General features: G+C 33.8%; 1 protein-coding gene across 1 annotated transcript; it reads right to left on the reverse strand.

Annotated features, from left to right (window-relative positions):
* Window positions 1-152: 152 nt before the first annotated feature.
* On the reverse strand, window positions 153-14,156 carry LOC114479077 (occludin-like). Its single transcript, XM_028472534.1, has 9 exons — window positions 13,921-14,156; window positions 11,205-11,755; window positions 10,034-10,237; window positions 9,101-9,250; window positions 4,689-4,834; window positions 3,840-4,067; window positions 2,769-2,940; window positions 2,590-2,631; window positions 153-1,241 (listed from the first exon to the last, which is right to left on the reverse strand). Exons 2-9 carry the CDS (start codon window positions 11,739-11,741, stop codon window positions 1,140-1,142), a joined length of 1,581 nt encoding a protein of 526 aa, XP_028328335.1. The 5' UTR covers window positions 11,742-11,755; window positions 13,921-14,156; the 3' UTR covers window positions 153-1,139.
* Window positions 14,157-14,447: the final 291 nt, after the last annotated feature.

A 14,447-nucleotide genomic window follows, 5' to 3' on the forward strand; every position in this document is an offset into this window, starting at 1 on the left:
ACTGAGTTCGTACGATTAAACTTTCATGTGATTGACAGCATTATTAAAAGACGTTTGTTATATTTGTTTTTATTCAAACTCCTCGGTTTAAAAAAAAAAAAAAGGTTGTAATTTTATGTGTATGAAGAATGCCAAATAAACTCTGCGACATGTACCACAACACACTGGTGGACGTTTGAATTCTTATAACAGACATTTACATTATATTGGTCCTACGTGTATTTAATCTTCATTAATTTTCATATAAAAACATCTGCTGTACCTGAAATAGTTAACCTGTTAAGCCCCAGACTCTTTTTTTTCTAAAAATCACATACCCATAACAAATAACGTTTTTCAAAGCTTTTACATGACCTACATGGCAAATATTTTTGGGACCCTTAGTGGTTACAGTTGATGTGAAATTTTGAAAATAAATGATACTGAGTAACAATAAATCCTGTCTTAAATACAGAAATATGTAGTTCGCCTAAAAAATCCCCAGAGATTTACATAAATTATAACGCCAATTCTCAATAGGGAAGGCTACAAAGGCAGGAATTATTCAACTAATGTGTGGACATCAACTACAACAATTTTGGTGATAATAATTCATAGGCCAAAGATACACAACAAAAAAAAGTTTAGGCTAAAGCCCGCTGTGCCACAGGTTTGGGAACAAGTGGGTAACTGTGATATGTCAGTCAAATTGATTCCAATCATTTTCAGTCTTATTTTTGACCAATAGATGCATTTTGGCTTGAAAAAAACACATATCCATTTTTATGCTGTGCCATGCGTAACGCTATTTTCTTACTCTTTGATGCCGTTACGCATGGGTTTTATTCAGCACTTAATTTAATATGGCTGTAAAAACAGCAAAACTCTGCCAAGTGCCAAATCTCCTCTTTACCAGATATTGTCAGTTATCAGAATCATTGATCCTGATCACGGTACCATGATTAATAACCATACAGTAGGTCCAAATGTATGGACACGCACAATTTTTTTGGGGGGAAAATCGCGATGAAATGCACAATCCAGATCCAATCCAGATGAAATTTGGTGGGCTAATTGAGGAACCTACCCGACATAACAGACAAACAAACAAATATATAAAAACATGACCTCATGGGCGGAGTTAATAAAGGTCCAGCGGTCTAACAAAGATCCTCGTCGTAGACTTTGACCAGACGTTTGATATGGAAAAGTTTTTGCCGCAGTTCTTTACTTTGTTTCTTCTTGGCTTGGTAGTCGGCCGTCTGCAGAGAGTAACAAAGCCGATTGTAAATAACCATCATAAATGACATTTTCATACTAGACAAAGTGCAATATCAGATATGCCCTCTCCAGGAAATACTAGATCTACTTGTTCTTTATGTTGCTAGTTTTAATAAGCATCCAAAGTGCTCATTGAGCCTATTCTGTATTTCAGCTGTTAATCTGTTAGGATCAAACCTACTGTATGTAACGTAATAATGTGACAAACTTATACACTTTGGTCCTAAATCTAGGTTAACTTCCTGTCAGGACACCCAGCTTTCTAAAGAAATACAAAAATCCACAAGAATGACTCCAAGAAGACAACAAAAATACACATTAAGACTAAAAAAGAAAACCCCCCAAAGGAGAAGAGAAGTACACAGAAAATGACTCAAAAAACACACAAAATCGCAGAAAATACATGAATAAAATAAACCCTGAAACACAAAAAATTACAAACACAGAAAAAGATAAAAGAAATACACAAAAATGACTCAGAAACCCCCTCCAAAAATACACAAAATTACAGAATAATACACAAAAGAAACAACAAAAGCCACAAAAAGACTAAAAGCAAACAACAAAAAAACCCTAAAGTACAAGAGAAATACACAAAAATGACTCAAAAACACACAAAATGAAAAAAATCAAAATACCGGTACAAAACAGACTTCCAAAAATACAAAAAATTGACTCACACAATGACAAATAAACAAAAATGAGCCCAACACACAAAATCACAGAAAATACATAAATAAAATTGACCCGAAAACACAAAAATGACAAACACGTAAAAGGATAAGGACAAAAATGACTCAGAAACCCCCTCTCAAATAAAAATTACTCAGAAACCCCACACCCCCAATCAAAAATAACTTCAAAAACACACAAAATAAACAAAAGCCACAAAAAGATTAAAAAGTAAAATACACAAAAAAAGAAAATGACAGAAAAAAAAATCTAAATCAAAACCCTGATGCAAAAAATGTACTCCAAAAACACACAAAATGACACAATAATACACAAAATGTTTAAAATTCCAAACAAAAACACACACAAAAGGATAATAGAAATACACAAAAACTACTCAAAAACACACAAAACGACAGAAATAAACAAAATCAAAACACCGGTACAAAATAAGACTCCAAAAATACAAAAAATGACCCCCAAAACACATAAAATGAAAAAAACAACAACTCAGAATTCTCTAATGAACAGAAATTACACCAAAAACACACAGAATGACAAAACACAAGAGGACAAGAGAAATACACAAAATCGACTTCAAAAACACACATTCTTAATACAAACAGAGGGATAATTAATTCCTATTAATCCACTCACCCTTTTGAGCTCTTTCAGTTTGTTGTATTCATCAGCAACTTCCTGGAAAGGAAATGACATCATCACTCAGTGTTCTACAAACAGTTTCTCTTAAACTATATTCAAAATAAATCCTAAATTCTATTAAAATAATAAATAATTAAATATGAAACTAGAGTAGGGATGGTTTGTTTGTGTACCTGGTATCTGATGGAGTCTTCCTCCAGTGTGTCCAGTTCTCTGCTGAGTTTGATCATGTGATCACTGAGGTGGTCCATGGAAGAACACAGACTCTTATAGCGCTGCAGGTCAACCTCAAACTCCTTTTTATAGTCACGACGCTGCTCGTCAGAAATGATCTCTGGATACAGCCTGGACACCAGGATTAGTTACATACACAGGAAACTATTTTTATTATGGATTATTCCAGGCTTTTATCACAGAAAATGTGATTGTACGTGATTCCATGACGACATATCAGCATTCTATCATCTCAGCATTTAGAATCTGAGCTTTAATACAAGATAGAACTAATGTTTTTGTTGTAGTTTGGTGGTTTTTTTTAAAAATCATTTTGTGCATTTTTCTGTCATTTGGTAAACTTTTTTGGTGTAATTTTTTGTATGTATGACATGATTTTTTTGTTGTTTTGTGTGTAATCAGTGCTTTTGTGTATTATTGATGTAGTTTTAATGGTATTTCTAAAAATGTTCTGTTCTTTTTGTGTATTTTGTAGTCGCTTTGTATATTTTTATTCATTCATTTCTTTATGTTTTTGGAATCATTTTGTGTATTATTGATGTTCTGTGTACATTTTTTTGTTCTTTGTGTGTATTTTTGTAGTCACTGTAAATTTTATTGTCATTTTGTGTATTTATATTTTACTGTTGTCCTTTAGTGTGTTTCTGTTGTAATTGTGTGCATTTCTGTTGTAAATGTGTGCATTTCTGCTGTGTTTTAGTGTATTTCTGTTGTGTTTTAGTGTATTTCTGTTGTAAATGTGTGTATTTCTGTTGTGTTTCAGTGTATTTCTATTGTAATTGTGTGTATTTCTGTTGTAATTGTGTGTATTTATGTTGTTTTAGTGTATTTCTGTTGCAATTGTGTGTATTTCTGTTGCAATTGTGTGTATTTCTGTTGTGTTTTAGTGTATTTCTGTTGTAATTGTGTGTATTTCTGTTGTAAATGTGTGTATTTCTGTTGTAAATGTGTGCATTTCTCTGGACCTTTAGTGTACAGTGTGTGTAAGAAACCAGCGGGTTGTGGCCCACCTGTAGAGGTGATCTTTGCAGTCGTGGTCCAGCTCATTCCCAGTGTCTCCTGTGGTGTAACCAGTCTCATACTGGGACTCAGCCATCACCTTAGGCTCTCCGTCTTTCTTCCAGTCCTTCCTCATGTGATGATGACGATGATGATGATGAGGTTTTCTGATGCTGGGCAGCTCATCTGAGGAGCTGCTATCCTGACATAAAGGCTCCGCCCTGTTGTCTGCAGGGACGCTGAGAACACACACACATAATATAAGTTTATTCTAGAAATAGTAAGACTATTTACTTTTCCATGTGATATTACAATTTTTTTTCTCCTAATACAATTGTTTTCTCATAATATTATGACTTTATTCTTGTATTATAACCTTTTTCATTGTAATATTTTATTCCTGTAATATTTTATGCTTATTCTTGTAATAATGTAATAAAATGTATTCTCATATTTTTCCATGTGATAATACACATTTTTTCTTATAGTTCTTAAAGTTTTTTCGTGTAAAATTACGACTTTATTCTTGTAATAATTTTTTATTTCAACATAATATTACAGGCTTATTCTTGTAATTTTCCATGTAAAATTATTTTTTTCTCATACCACAAGTTTATTCTTATATTTGACATTTATTCTTGTAATAATAATATTTTTTTCTTATATTATGTAACAAGTTTATGCTTGTACTATTACAGCTTTTTATTTTATGTCTAAAAAAAACAACAAACATCAACGTGGCCCTAGAACACTGTCGTAGTCAGATCGACAGTGAAATATCATTTTTTAAACATTTTTTTGTTGAGTGTTCCACTGGAGGTAACTTGTAAAGTACAGAAGCATCGTTATTGTTTCATCACCTCCTGCTCCAGTTCTTCTTCTCACTGTGGATGCTGACCGCTCCGTTGCCATAGGAGACGGTGCTGTTCTCTGCTAGCAAGTCGGGCGCCGATGGCTCAGACACCACCAGAGTCGGCGCCTGCTGAGAGTCTTCAACGTGACTCATCTGGAAAAAATGACAGAAAAATACACAAATATGACTTTAAAAACCCAAAGTGACAACAAAAATACACTATATTACAGAAAAATACACAAAAGCAGAGCAGAAAAATACACAAAAATGCCAACAAAAACACGTAAAATGACAGCAAAAATGCCTAAAAAACCCAAAATAACTCATAACACACAAAGCATAAGAATATACAGAATGACAAAAAAATATGCAAAAGGACAGCAGAAATACACAAAAATGACAACAAAAACACACAAAATGATAGAGAAATACACAAATGTGACTACAAAAACCCAAAATAACAACAAAAAACCCACAAAATGACACCAAACGCACACAGAATGACAGAAAAATATGCAAAAGGAGAGCAGAAATACAAAAATGACTTCAGAAACCTATAATCCATATAATATAAGAGACTGACATAGAAGGTTTGCCTCCTGCAATCTTTTGTCAGACTCTAATGCATCATTCATGACTTCTCGTCTTCGACCTATTTCTGCATCCGAGTGCAGAAGCATTAATGTCACAGTCTGATGTGAAGATGTAAAGATGTAAAGCCATGAAAGTGATCTGATGAAGTACGTAAAAAATGAACAGGAAACCTATTGTTCCATAAAGTCTTTGGGTCAAAGGTTAAAACAGCTTGTAGGAATGAAAAGTGGCTGATGGTGAAATTCATAATTTAGGAGTCACAGTTGGAAAAAAAAGCAGTTTTTAATTTTTTTTGTGACAATTTGATGAACAATAACTAAAATCTAATTCTATGCAGAACAAGTAAATTTATTCCCATCACACATTTTAACACAAACATAATTTGTAACCCACAAAAACACTAATTTCTCATTCACACTTCTTATTTTTGAGTCTAAAACTCAATTCAATACCAGTTTTTAAAGATAAAAATCAGGCCTGTTCACTTCGTTGTCTAATTTTCAGAGACAGAAAAATACACGAGGAGAGCAGAAACACATAAAAATGACAACAAAAACACACAAATAAGACCCAAAATTACTCCAAGAACACAAAATGATAGAAAAATACGCAAATACGACTGCAAAAACCTAACCGTCAACAAAAAAGCCCCAAATCACTCCAAAAACAGACAGTAAAATACACAAATTTGAATCCAAAAACCCAAAATGTCAATAAAACTACACCAAATGACAGAAAATAAACAAATATGCCTCTGAAAACCCCAAATTATTCAAAAACACATAAATAATGACACCAAAAACACACAAAATGGCAGAAAAATACACAAATATGACAAAGCAGTTTTACATTTTTTTTTGGTGATTATTTGACAAACAAAACTCAACTTAACACCAGTTTTTAAAGATGAAAATAAGACCTGTTCACTTTATTATTTCATTTTCCACAAAACTAAACCAAGCAGTGACTTCTCTACCACAGAATAATGAGCAGCAGCAGCAGCGTCGTCTTCACAGACTGAATCATTTAGTGCTGCCTCACTCTGAAGAGTGAAGAGATTCACAGGGCAACACACGAGCAACCCGAGCCCTTTTATATATAATGCATGCTGCCACATCCATAATAAATGCGTCTCTGCTAGAGCAGCATCTTCTCTGCAACACACCAGTGCCTCCGTCCTCATGAAAGAGACGTCCACAGATAAACAGGAGAAAGTACAAACTACTGCACGTCATGAAGCGGTCGGCAGTGAGTATTAAAAATACACACGAGCTCGTGCTCTTCAACAGAGGCTTTGAGCTGAAAGACAACAGAGAGAAGTCACTAAAAGATGGAGAAATAGGACAGCAGCATTACACAAAAATGACTCCAAGAATACACAAAATGACAGAAAAATAAACAAAATGGCAGCATAAGTGCACAAAATTGACAACAAAAACACAAAAATGAATCTAAAAACACACAAAAAGACAGAAAAACAAAGAAATGACAGAAAAACACACAAAAATGCAGCAGAAATGCACAGAACTGACTTAAAAACCCAAAAATTACTCCAAAACACACACAGATTGACAGAAAAATGTACAAATAGACAGCAGAAATACACAAAATTGACAACAAAAACAAAAAATGACAGAAAAATACACAAATGAATCCATAAACCCAAAATTACTCCAAAACACACAAAAACACAGAAATGTTTCCAAGAACACACACAGTGACAGAAAAAACCAACAAAAGGGCAGCAAAAATGCGCAAAATTGACAACAAAAACACAAATATGAATCCAAAAACACAAATTTACTCCAAAACACACAAAATGACAGAAAAATGTGCAAAAGGACAGCAGCAATACACAAAATTGACAACAAAAAACACAAAATGAGAGGAAAATACACAAAAATGACTCCAAAAACCCAAAATGCAAGAAATACACACAAAACAAAAATATACAAAACAACAAAAATAAATCGAGAAAATAAATGCAGAAAATGACAGAAACAGCTGCATGCATTATAAGAATAAAAAAGCGTTGTTACTACAGATTTCACCGTGCTTGATATGAAACTTCAGATTTCTCATAAGCCAAACCACAAACAAAAACATCTGAAAATGTATTTTACATTAAAAACTCAATACAACAAATGATTTTATATATTTAAAAGTGAATACACTCTAACTAATGAAACTAATGAAACTAAAGTGAAACGAAACCTCAACCATTTCCTCAGTAAAACACTCCCATAAAGAAATGAGTGTGTGTGTGTGCGTGTGTGTGTGTGTGTGTGTGTTCTAACCAAATGATAATGAATGACTTTACAACAGACCTCTGACCTGTTTCCTGTCAGGTACTGGTGTTTCTTATGGTTCCAGTTCCTGTCACTGGTTAATGTTCAACCAGAGTGAAACCATGATGTGCTGAAGCTGATGATATATAATACAGTAGGTGTGGCACGTGAGTCAACAGGTGAGTGGGTTTGTATCAGGACTGGGAAAGTAACACAGCGATAAGAAGGTTCACCAGTTTGTAGCTGAACTGCATTTAGGAGGCGTGTCATGTTCCTCGTTATTACGTTAATAATGATTGCTGCACAAATGTTCAGAAATCAACCAAAATACACAAAATGACACAACTGGATGGGATCATGGGCAAAAGTAAATGCACAAAAATATACATAAAATGACAGACAAATACACAAGAATGACTTCAAAAACACACAAAATGACAGAAAATACTCAAATGGACAACAAAAATTACTCAAAAAATGTAAAAATAATTCCAAAAACAAACAGAAATGACAGAAATTTCACAAAAGGACAACAAATATTTACTGAAATGGCTCCAAAAATGTAAAAACAACTAAAATATTTCCAAAAGTCATAAAAAATGACATAAAAATACACAAAATGACAGAAAAATACACAAAATGACAGAAAATACTCAAATGAGACAACAAAAAAGACTCAAAAAATGCAAAAATAATTCCAAAAAACATACAAAATGACAAACACTAACAAAAATGACACGAAAACACAGAAATTACGGAAAACACACAATGATTCACTAAAATGGCTCCAAAAACGTAATAACTAAAATATTTCCAAAAATCATACAAAATGTCAACAAAAACACATAAAACTACTCCAAGAATACAGAAGACGAAATACACATAAATATGCAAAATGACAAAAATAGACATTTACTCCACAAACCACAAAATAACAGAAAAATATACTCAAGCACAACAAAAATACACTAACGGTACTCAAAAATACAAAAAGATATACAAAACAATAGCATAAATGTACAAAAATGACAGAAAATATGCAAAAGGACAACAAAAATTCACTAAACGGCTCCAACAAAAATTCAATATGACAGAAAAATGTACAAAACGACAACAAATTCACACAAGAATGATACCGAAAAACACAAAATGATTAAAATATATACAAAATCACAAGAAAAAATGCGCAAAACAAATGAAATATACAACAAAAACACTCAAAAACCCTTTGTTATTTCCTGTGGTAATGCACAGTGTGGTCATTATTATAAATGCTGACATGAATGTTGATAATGTGACCCTTGGCTCACATTATTAATTTTTTGAATGTGAAACACGAGTTAAATCAGGACTTTTGTGGCGTATTATCAATGTTTTCAGTAAATAAAAAGGTCAGCCCTGTCCTTTTTGTCTTTAAACTGGTGTTTGTTTATCTCTGCTCTATATCGTCTTTAGCTTTTAGGTTTCCTGTCTCTTTCTGGATGAACACTGTCTTGCACACTAAACCAGTAACCTGTACACTGGACTAATGTCTCACCCAGTCTGGTGCTGATGGCCTGACCAGAGGCTGGTCCCAGTAGATGTTGGCCTTTCCGTGACGGTAGATCTTGCTGCGGGTCTTGTAGGCGTAATAAGCAGAGAAGGACATCACGAACACCACCATCAGCCCCAGAGCAAACGCCACCGCCTGAGGACAGAGCTCAGCGTCAATCAAAAACACACATACTAAATGAAAAAAAAACACAAAAATTACTCACAAAAACATACAAATGACAGAGAATACACAAAATGACACCAAAAATACACAGAAAACCCCCCGACAAAAGGACTCCAAAAAAACTTACAAAATGATAGGAAAATACACAAAAAAAAAACAAAAAAGACATCATGACAAATTGACAAAAACATGAATTAAATTGACTCAAAAAACACAAAAATGACAGAAAATACACAAAATGACACCAAAAATACACAAAAATGACTCAGAAAAAATTAAAAAACAAAACAAAAATGACTCCAAAAAATTAAACAAAACAAAAATGACTCAAAAAAATTAAAAAACAAAACAAAAATGACTCCAAATAAATGAAAAAAAAACCAAAACAAAAATGACTCCAAAAACGTAGAAAATGACAAAATACCTCCAAAAATGTAAAACAAATACCCCAACAACAATGACTCCAAAACACATACAAAATGACACACAACAGTAACAAAGTTACTCAAAAAATGCAGATCCCCCCAAACAAAAACAACGTAAAAAAAACATACAAAATGACACCAAGAATACACAAAAATAACTCGAAAAACATAAAAAACCCAACAACAAAGACTCCAAAAATACACAAAAAAACGACTCCAAAAAATATACAAAATGAGAGAAAAATACATAAAAAACAACGAAAATTACACAGAAATTACTCAAGCGTGAGAATAATGTTAGCTAGCTTGTGTAATCCAATCCTCAAACCTCCTCAGGGTCCATGTAGCAGTAGTGGTGAAGGTACTGGTTGTACATGGGGTACCCCCCAGGAAAGCCTGCCCCCGCGCTGGCACTGAGGCTGGGGGTGCCCTGGACGTTCTGGCACATCATCAACATTGGGTTGTAGAGCATGCTCTGTGAGCTCTGAGACATGGGGTTCACTCCGATCACAAAGATGATGTCGATGATGCCCTGGAACACACGAGAGAGTCGGGATTACAGACATCTTTTCTCCTCAAGCAAATGATCTTGGATTTATTGATCAATGAGGCCGACACTATGGATTTATCAAATTAAAAATGATGCTCTCAAGCAGTGGTTCTCAACCTTTTCAGGCCACACCCCCCAAAATAAAGGTGCCAGAAACTGGAAACCGCCCTCCAAAAACACACACAATGACTACAGAATACACAATAACTGAAAAATATACAAAATGCCAATGAAAACACACAAAATGAAAAAAAATATATACAAAATAACACCAAAAACGTCTTAAAAACACACAAAATAAGTCAGGAAACATGACACTGACAAATATACAAAATGACATAAATTTATAAAATTATGACAAAAATACATTAACATCTCTGAAAAATATATAAAATGCCAACAAAAACACACAAAAGGAGAAAAAAATTTAACAAAATAACACCAAAAACACACTAAAAACACAGAAATAGCAAGAAAACACAAAATAACTGACAAATGTTAAAAAAAGGACTGCAATAACACACAAAATAATGACAAAAATACATAAACATCTCTGAACAATATACAAAATTCCAACGAAAACACACGAAATGAGAGAAAAATATAATGATTGACACCAAAAAACACACAAAACAACAGCACAAATACACAATGACAAGAAAAAAACACAAAGTTGGAGAAAAGTATACAAAATAACACCAGAAACACAAAACTACAACAAAAACATACAAAATGACAACAAAAAAACACAAAATTGGCAACATGAATGGCAACCATCTTGGATTTCTCAATATTTAATGAGAACCATTGGTTTGCCAGCACGAATCCCATTAAAAATAGATTAAGTACATTCAGAAAACTCCATGTACAAATGTTTTCTTCCAGAAGAGAACATCTATCTGACATATCTACTGGGTAAAGCTCTTACGTTAGTGTGAGTCCGACTCACCTGAAGCACCGCTAGGATGATGTCACAGATGAATATGGAAAGGTAGAACCTGGATCCCCTCATGACCCGTGACCTAGAGAAACTCCCCACCAGGAAGCCCAGTGAGACCAGGAAGTTGATGGTGGCCATAGAAATCATGGCGGCCTTGGCCGACTGTGGCGTCATGTAGGAGCTACCGTAGCCGTAGCTGCCCCCGTAGTACCCAGTCAGGGACCCAACACCAGTACTACCAGTCCCAGAGTTAAAGCCCCCGTAGCCAAAGCCGTTCACGTCCCAAACCAAGGTGGAAGCGACGAAGGCGAAGATGAGGAAGCACATGAGTACCGTGGCCCCTTTGAAGGTTTTCACCAAACCAGGAGGTGAGAACCAGCGGTAGAAGTGCTGGGGCTTCCCCTCCACGTAGTAGGACTCTGCAGGGAGGGCATGGTGGTGGCTCAGTGGGGTACGGATGCTCCTCGGGGGGTAGAGGCTGTGGGAGGTGGTGCTGTAGGGGGGGCTGTACACTGGGGGGCTGTCATAGTAGCGAGGGTCGTACATGGTGGGAGGGATCACTGAGGAGACAACAGAAAACCATTAATATAACAATGTCACCAACCACAGGACAATCACTATGGAATTGGATTATTTTTAATCTCAGAATTATGACTTTTTTCCCTTAGGATTCTGATTTAAATCCCAAGATTCTGATTTTAATCTCAGAATTATGACTTTAATCTCAAAATTCTGACTTTTTTTGCTGAAATCTGATTTAAATCTAGAATTTGTACTTTATCCTCAGAATTCTGACTTTAATCACAGAATTCTGACTATGTTTCTCAGAATTCTGATTTAAATCTCAGATATCTGACTTTAAACTCAAAATTCCAACTTCCGACTTTTTTCCCCGCTAAATTCTGATTTTAATCACAAAATTCTCATTTCACTTCTTAGATTCATGACTTTAATCTCTGAATTCATTTTATTTTTTCTTCTTTTCCCACTTCCTTCATAATTCTGATTTAAATAACACAATTCTGAATGGTTTCCCTCAGAACATTAATAATGATTAAATATATATATATATATATTGGACCTTGTTGTGTTTTTTTCAGTGTCCCTAATCCTAATCCTTTTTCGTACGCTTCCCTGTGAGATCGTATTGAGAAAGTAAATAAATCAATAATAAAGTTGATCAGAGCTCCTCCCACCACATGTTCTCTGCTACTGGGTCTAAATGGAAGTATTTCTGGTTCAGAACATCTGTGAACCTTTCTCCAGTATCACTGACCCATACTTCATCACTGGAGGAACTCAACCCAGCAGGATTAAATAATTCAGACACTCAGCAGATTAGAGAGAGGCTGGGGAAGCCATGCGTGATGTTTACTGCAGACACACATCTCTGAGACACAGGGATTATTGTGGGTTTACTTTTCATATTTAGTCCATGGCAGAAAGAAAAAGAAATAATAATAAACATACATGAGGTAAATCTGTGTCTGAAGTAATGATTTAACACATTTAAACTGTTTTTATTCAACACACCATCATTTCACTCCCATTGGCCGAGGAAGGATCAATAATATGCAAAGAAATATTGGTATATAAACCCACAATGTACACATTTTATTAAACCATATATAGTATAACAGATATAACTTTTATCTGAGCGGGAGCCACAAAAATGTGATTGTATCTGTTAACAATAGTTTCAGTATTTAGAATAAAAACCAATCAGAAAATTAATATAGGAATGAACAAAGTTTAGTGATTGTTTTGCATATTTTCCTGTCATTTTTAATGTATTTTTATAGTCAGTTTGAGTATTTTTGGGGTTGTTTTGTGTATTTTTGTTGTTGATTGGTGTATTTTCTGTAATTGTGTGGTTTTTTTTTTATCTTGTTTTGTGAGTTTTTGCTGTTATTGTGTGTGTTTTTGAGGCCATCTTGTGTATTTACATGTGTTTTGGAAATCTTTTTGTGTCATTTTGTTGTCATATATATTTTTCTGTATATTTTACTATAATTCTTTTTATGTATTTGTGTGTTTTTGGAGTCATATTGTATATTTATGCTGTTTTGTGAGTTTTTGTTGTGATTTTGGGCATTTCATGTACTTATGTGTTTTGGAAGTAATTTTGTGTATTTTTGTAATTTTATCACATACAGTATTTTTATCGTAATTTTGACTATTTGAGTCATTTGGTGTCATTTTCTTGTCATTCTATGTATTTTTATGTGATATGTAGTGATATTTTCCAGCGCGATTATTGTATCAATCTAAATAAAAATGTTAAAATAATTTTTTTTTAAATCATGGTTTTTATTTTATTTTTTTATATATTGCGATGTACATCGTAGTGTTTAGTATCGAGATATATTGTATCAATACAAAGAGCAACCCTAATATAAACCAATATATTACATGTTCGCCATGATGTGTACTAATATTTTTGTGTACATGAATATTGACAAATGTCCGTAATGGTGGTGTCATGAGAAAGCTGATATACAATATAATAATAATAATAATAATAATAATAATAATAATGTTTTTTAGCAAAGCCACAGATAATTACATGCAGGAAACCCCAAATACCTACAAAATAAAATAAATATTGTATAAGTTGTTGATTAATTTATTAGGGTCCATTTCAAATAATACTTAAGACAGGCAGAATAGTTCACAATATTAAACTTTTAAACTTAAATGAAATTAAGCAGAAATCGAAACTTACCGACCACACAGGTCAATGTTTCGCTGAGTCACTGACGAGGCCCTGGGCGCGTGTTTTCTCAGCAGATGTAAAATATTAATATCAATAAATAATAAGTTCCTTTGAACAGTAAAGTCCTCCTTTATGTCTTTAAACGTGTCTGAGTTGTAACTCTAACAGAGACAGGCTACTAGTACTACTACTACTGCTACAACTACTACTAGTACTGCTACTACTGCTACAACTACTACTACTACTACAACTGCTGCAATAACGGGACGAACAGGTGAACAGAACAAACACACACACACACCTGTTCACTGACCAGACCACTTCCTTTCAAAATAAGAGTTCAAGTTCGTCGTCATTCAATATCAGCATTTAGCAAATCTGAGCATTAATACAGGAAACAATGAATGCTTTATTATGTGTTTTCATTGTTGTTTTGTGTTTATGGAGTCATCTTTGTGTATTTTTGTCCACGTATTTCATGTATTTTTTTTTGTGATACATTTTTTACGAGGCATTTTTGCTTTATGTTTCAAATA

This window comes from Gouania willdenowi, chromosome 17 (genome assembly GCF_900634775.1).
Source record: "Gouania willdenowi chromosome 17, fGouWil2.1, whole genome shotgun sequence".
Classification (NCBI taxonomy): domain Eukaryota; kingdom Metazoa; phylum Chordata; class Actinopteri; order Blenniiformes; family Gobiesocidae; genus Gouania; species Gouania willdenowi.

What these genes read in the sequence shown, in the direction of transcription:
- LOC114479077 (XM_028472534.1), bottom strand. Translation starts at nt 11,741, where the DNA reads ATGTACGACCCTCGCTACTATGACAGCCCCCCAGTGTACAGCCCCCCC. An exon ending in GCTACATGGACCCTGAGGAG is followed by an intron (nt 9,251 to 10,033) that starts GTTTGAGGATTG and finishes CTCTGTCCTCAG; the next exon opens with GCGGTGGCGTTTGCTCTGGG. An exon ending in AACTGAAAGAGCTCAAAAGG is followed by an intron (nt 1,242 to 2,589) that starts GTGAGTGGATTA and finishes TACTCTCTGCAG; the next exon opens with ACGGCCGACTACCAAGCCAA.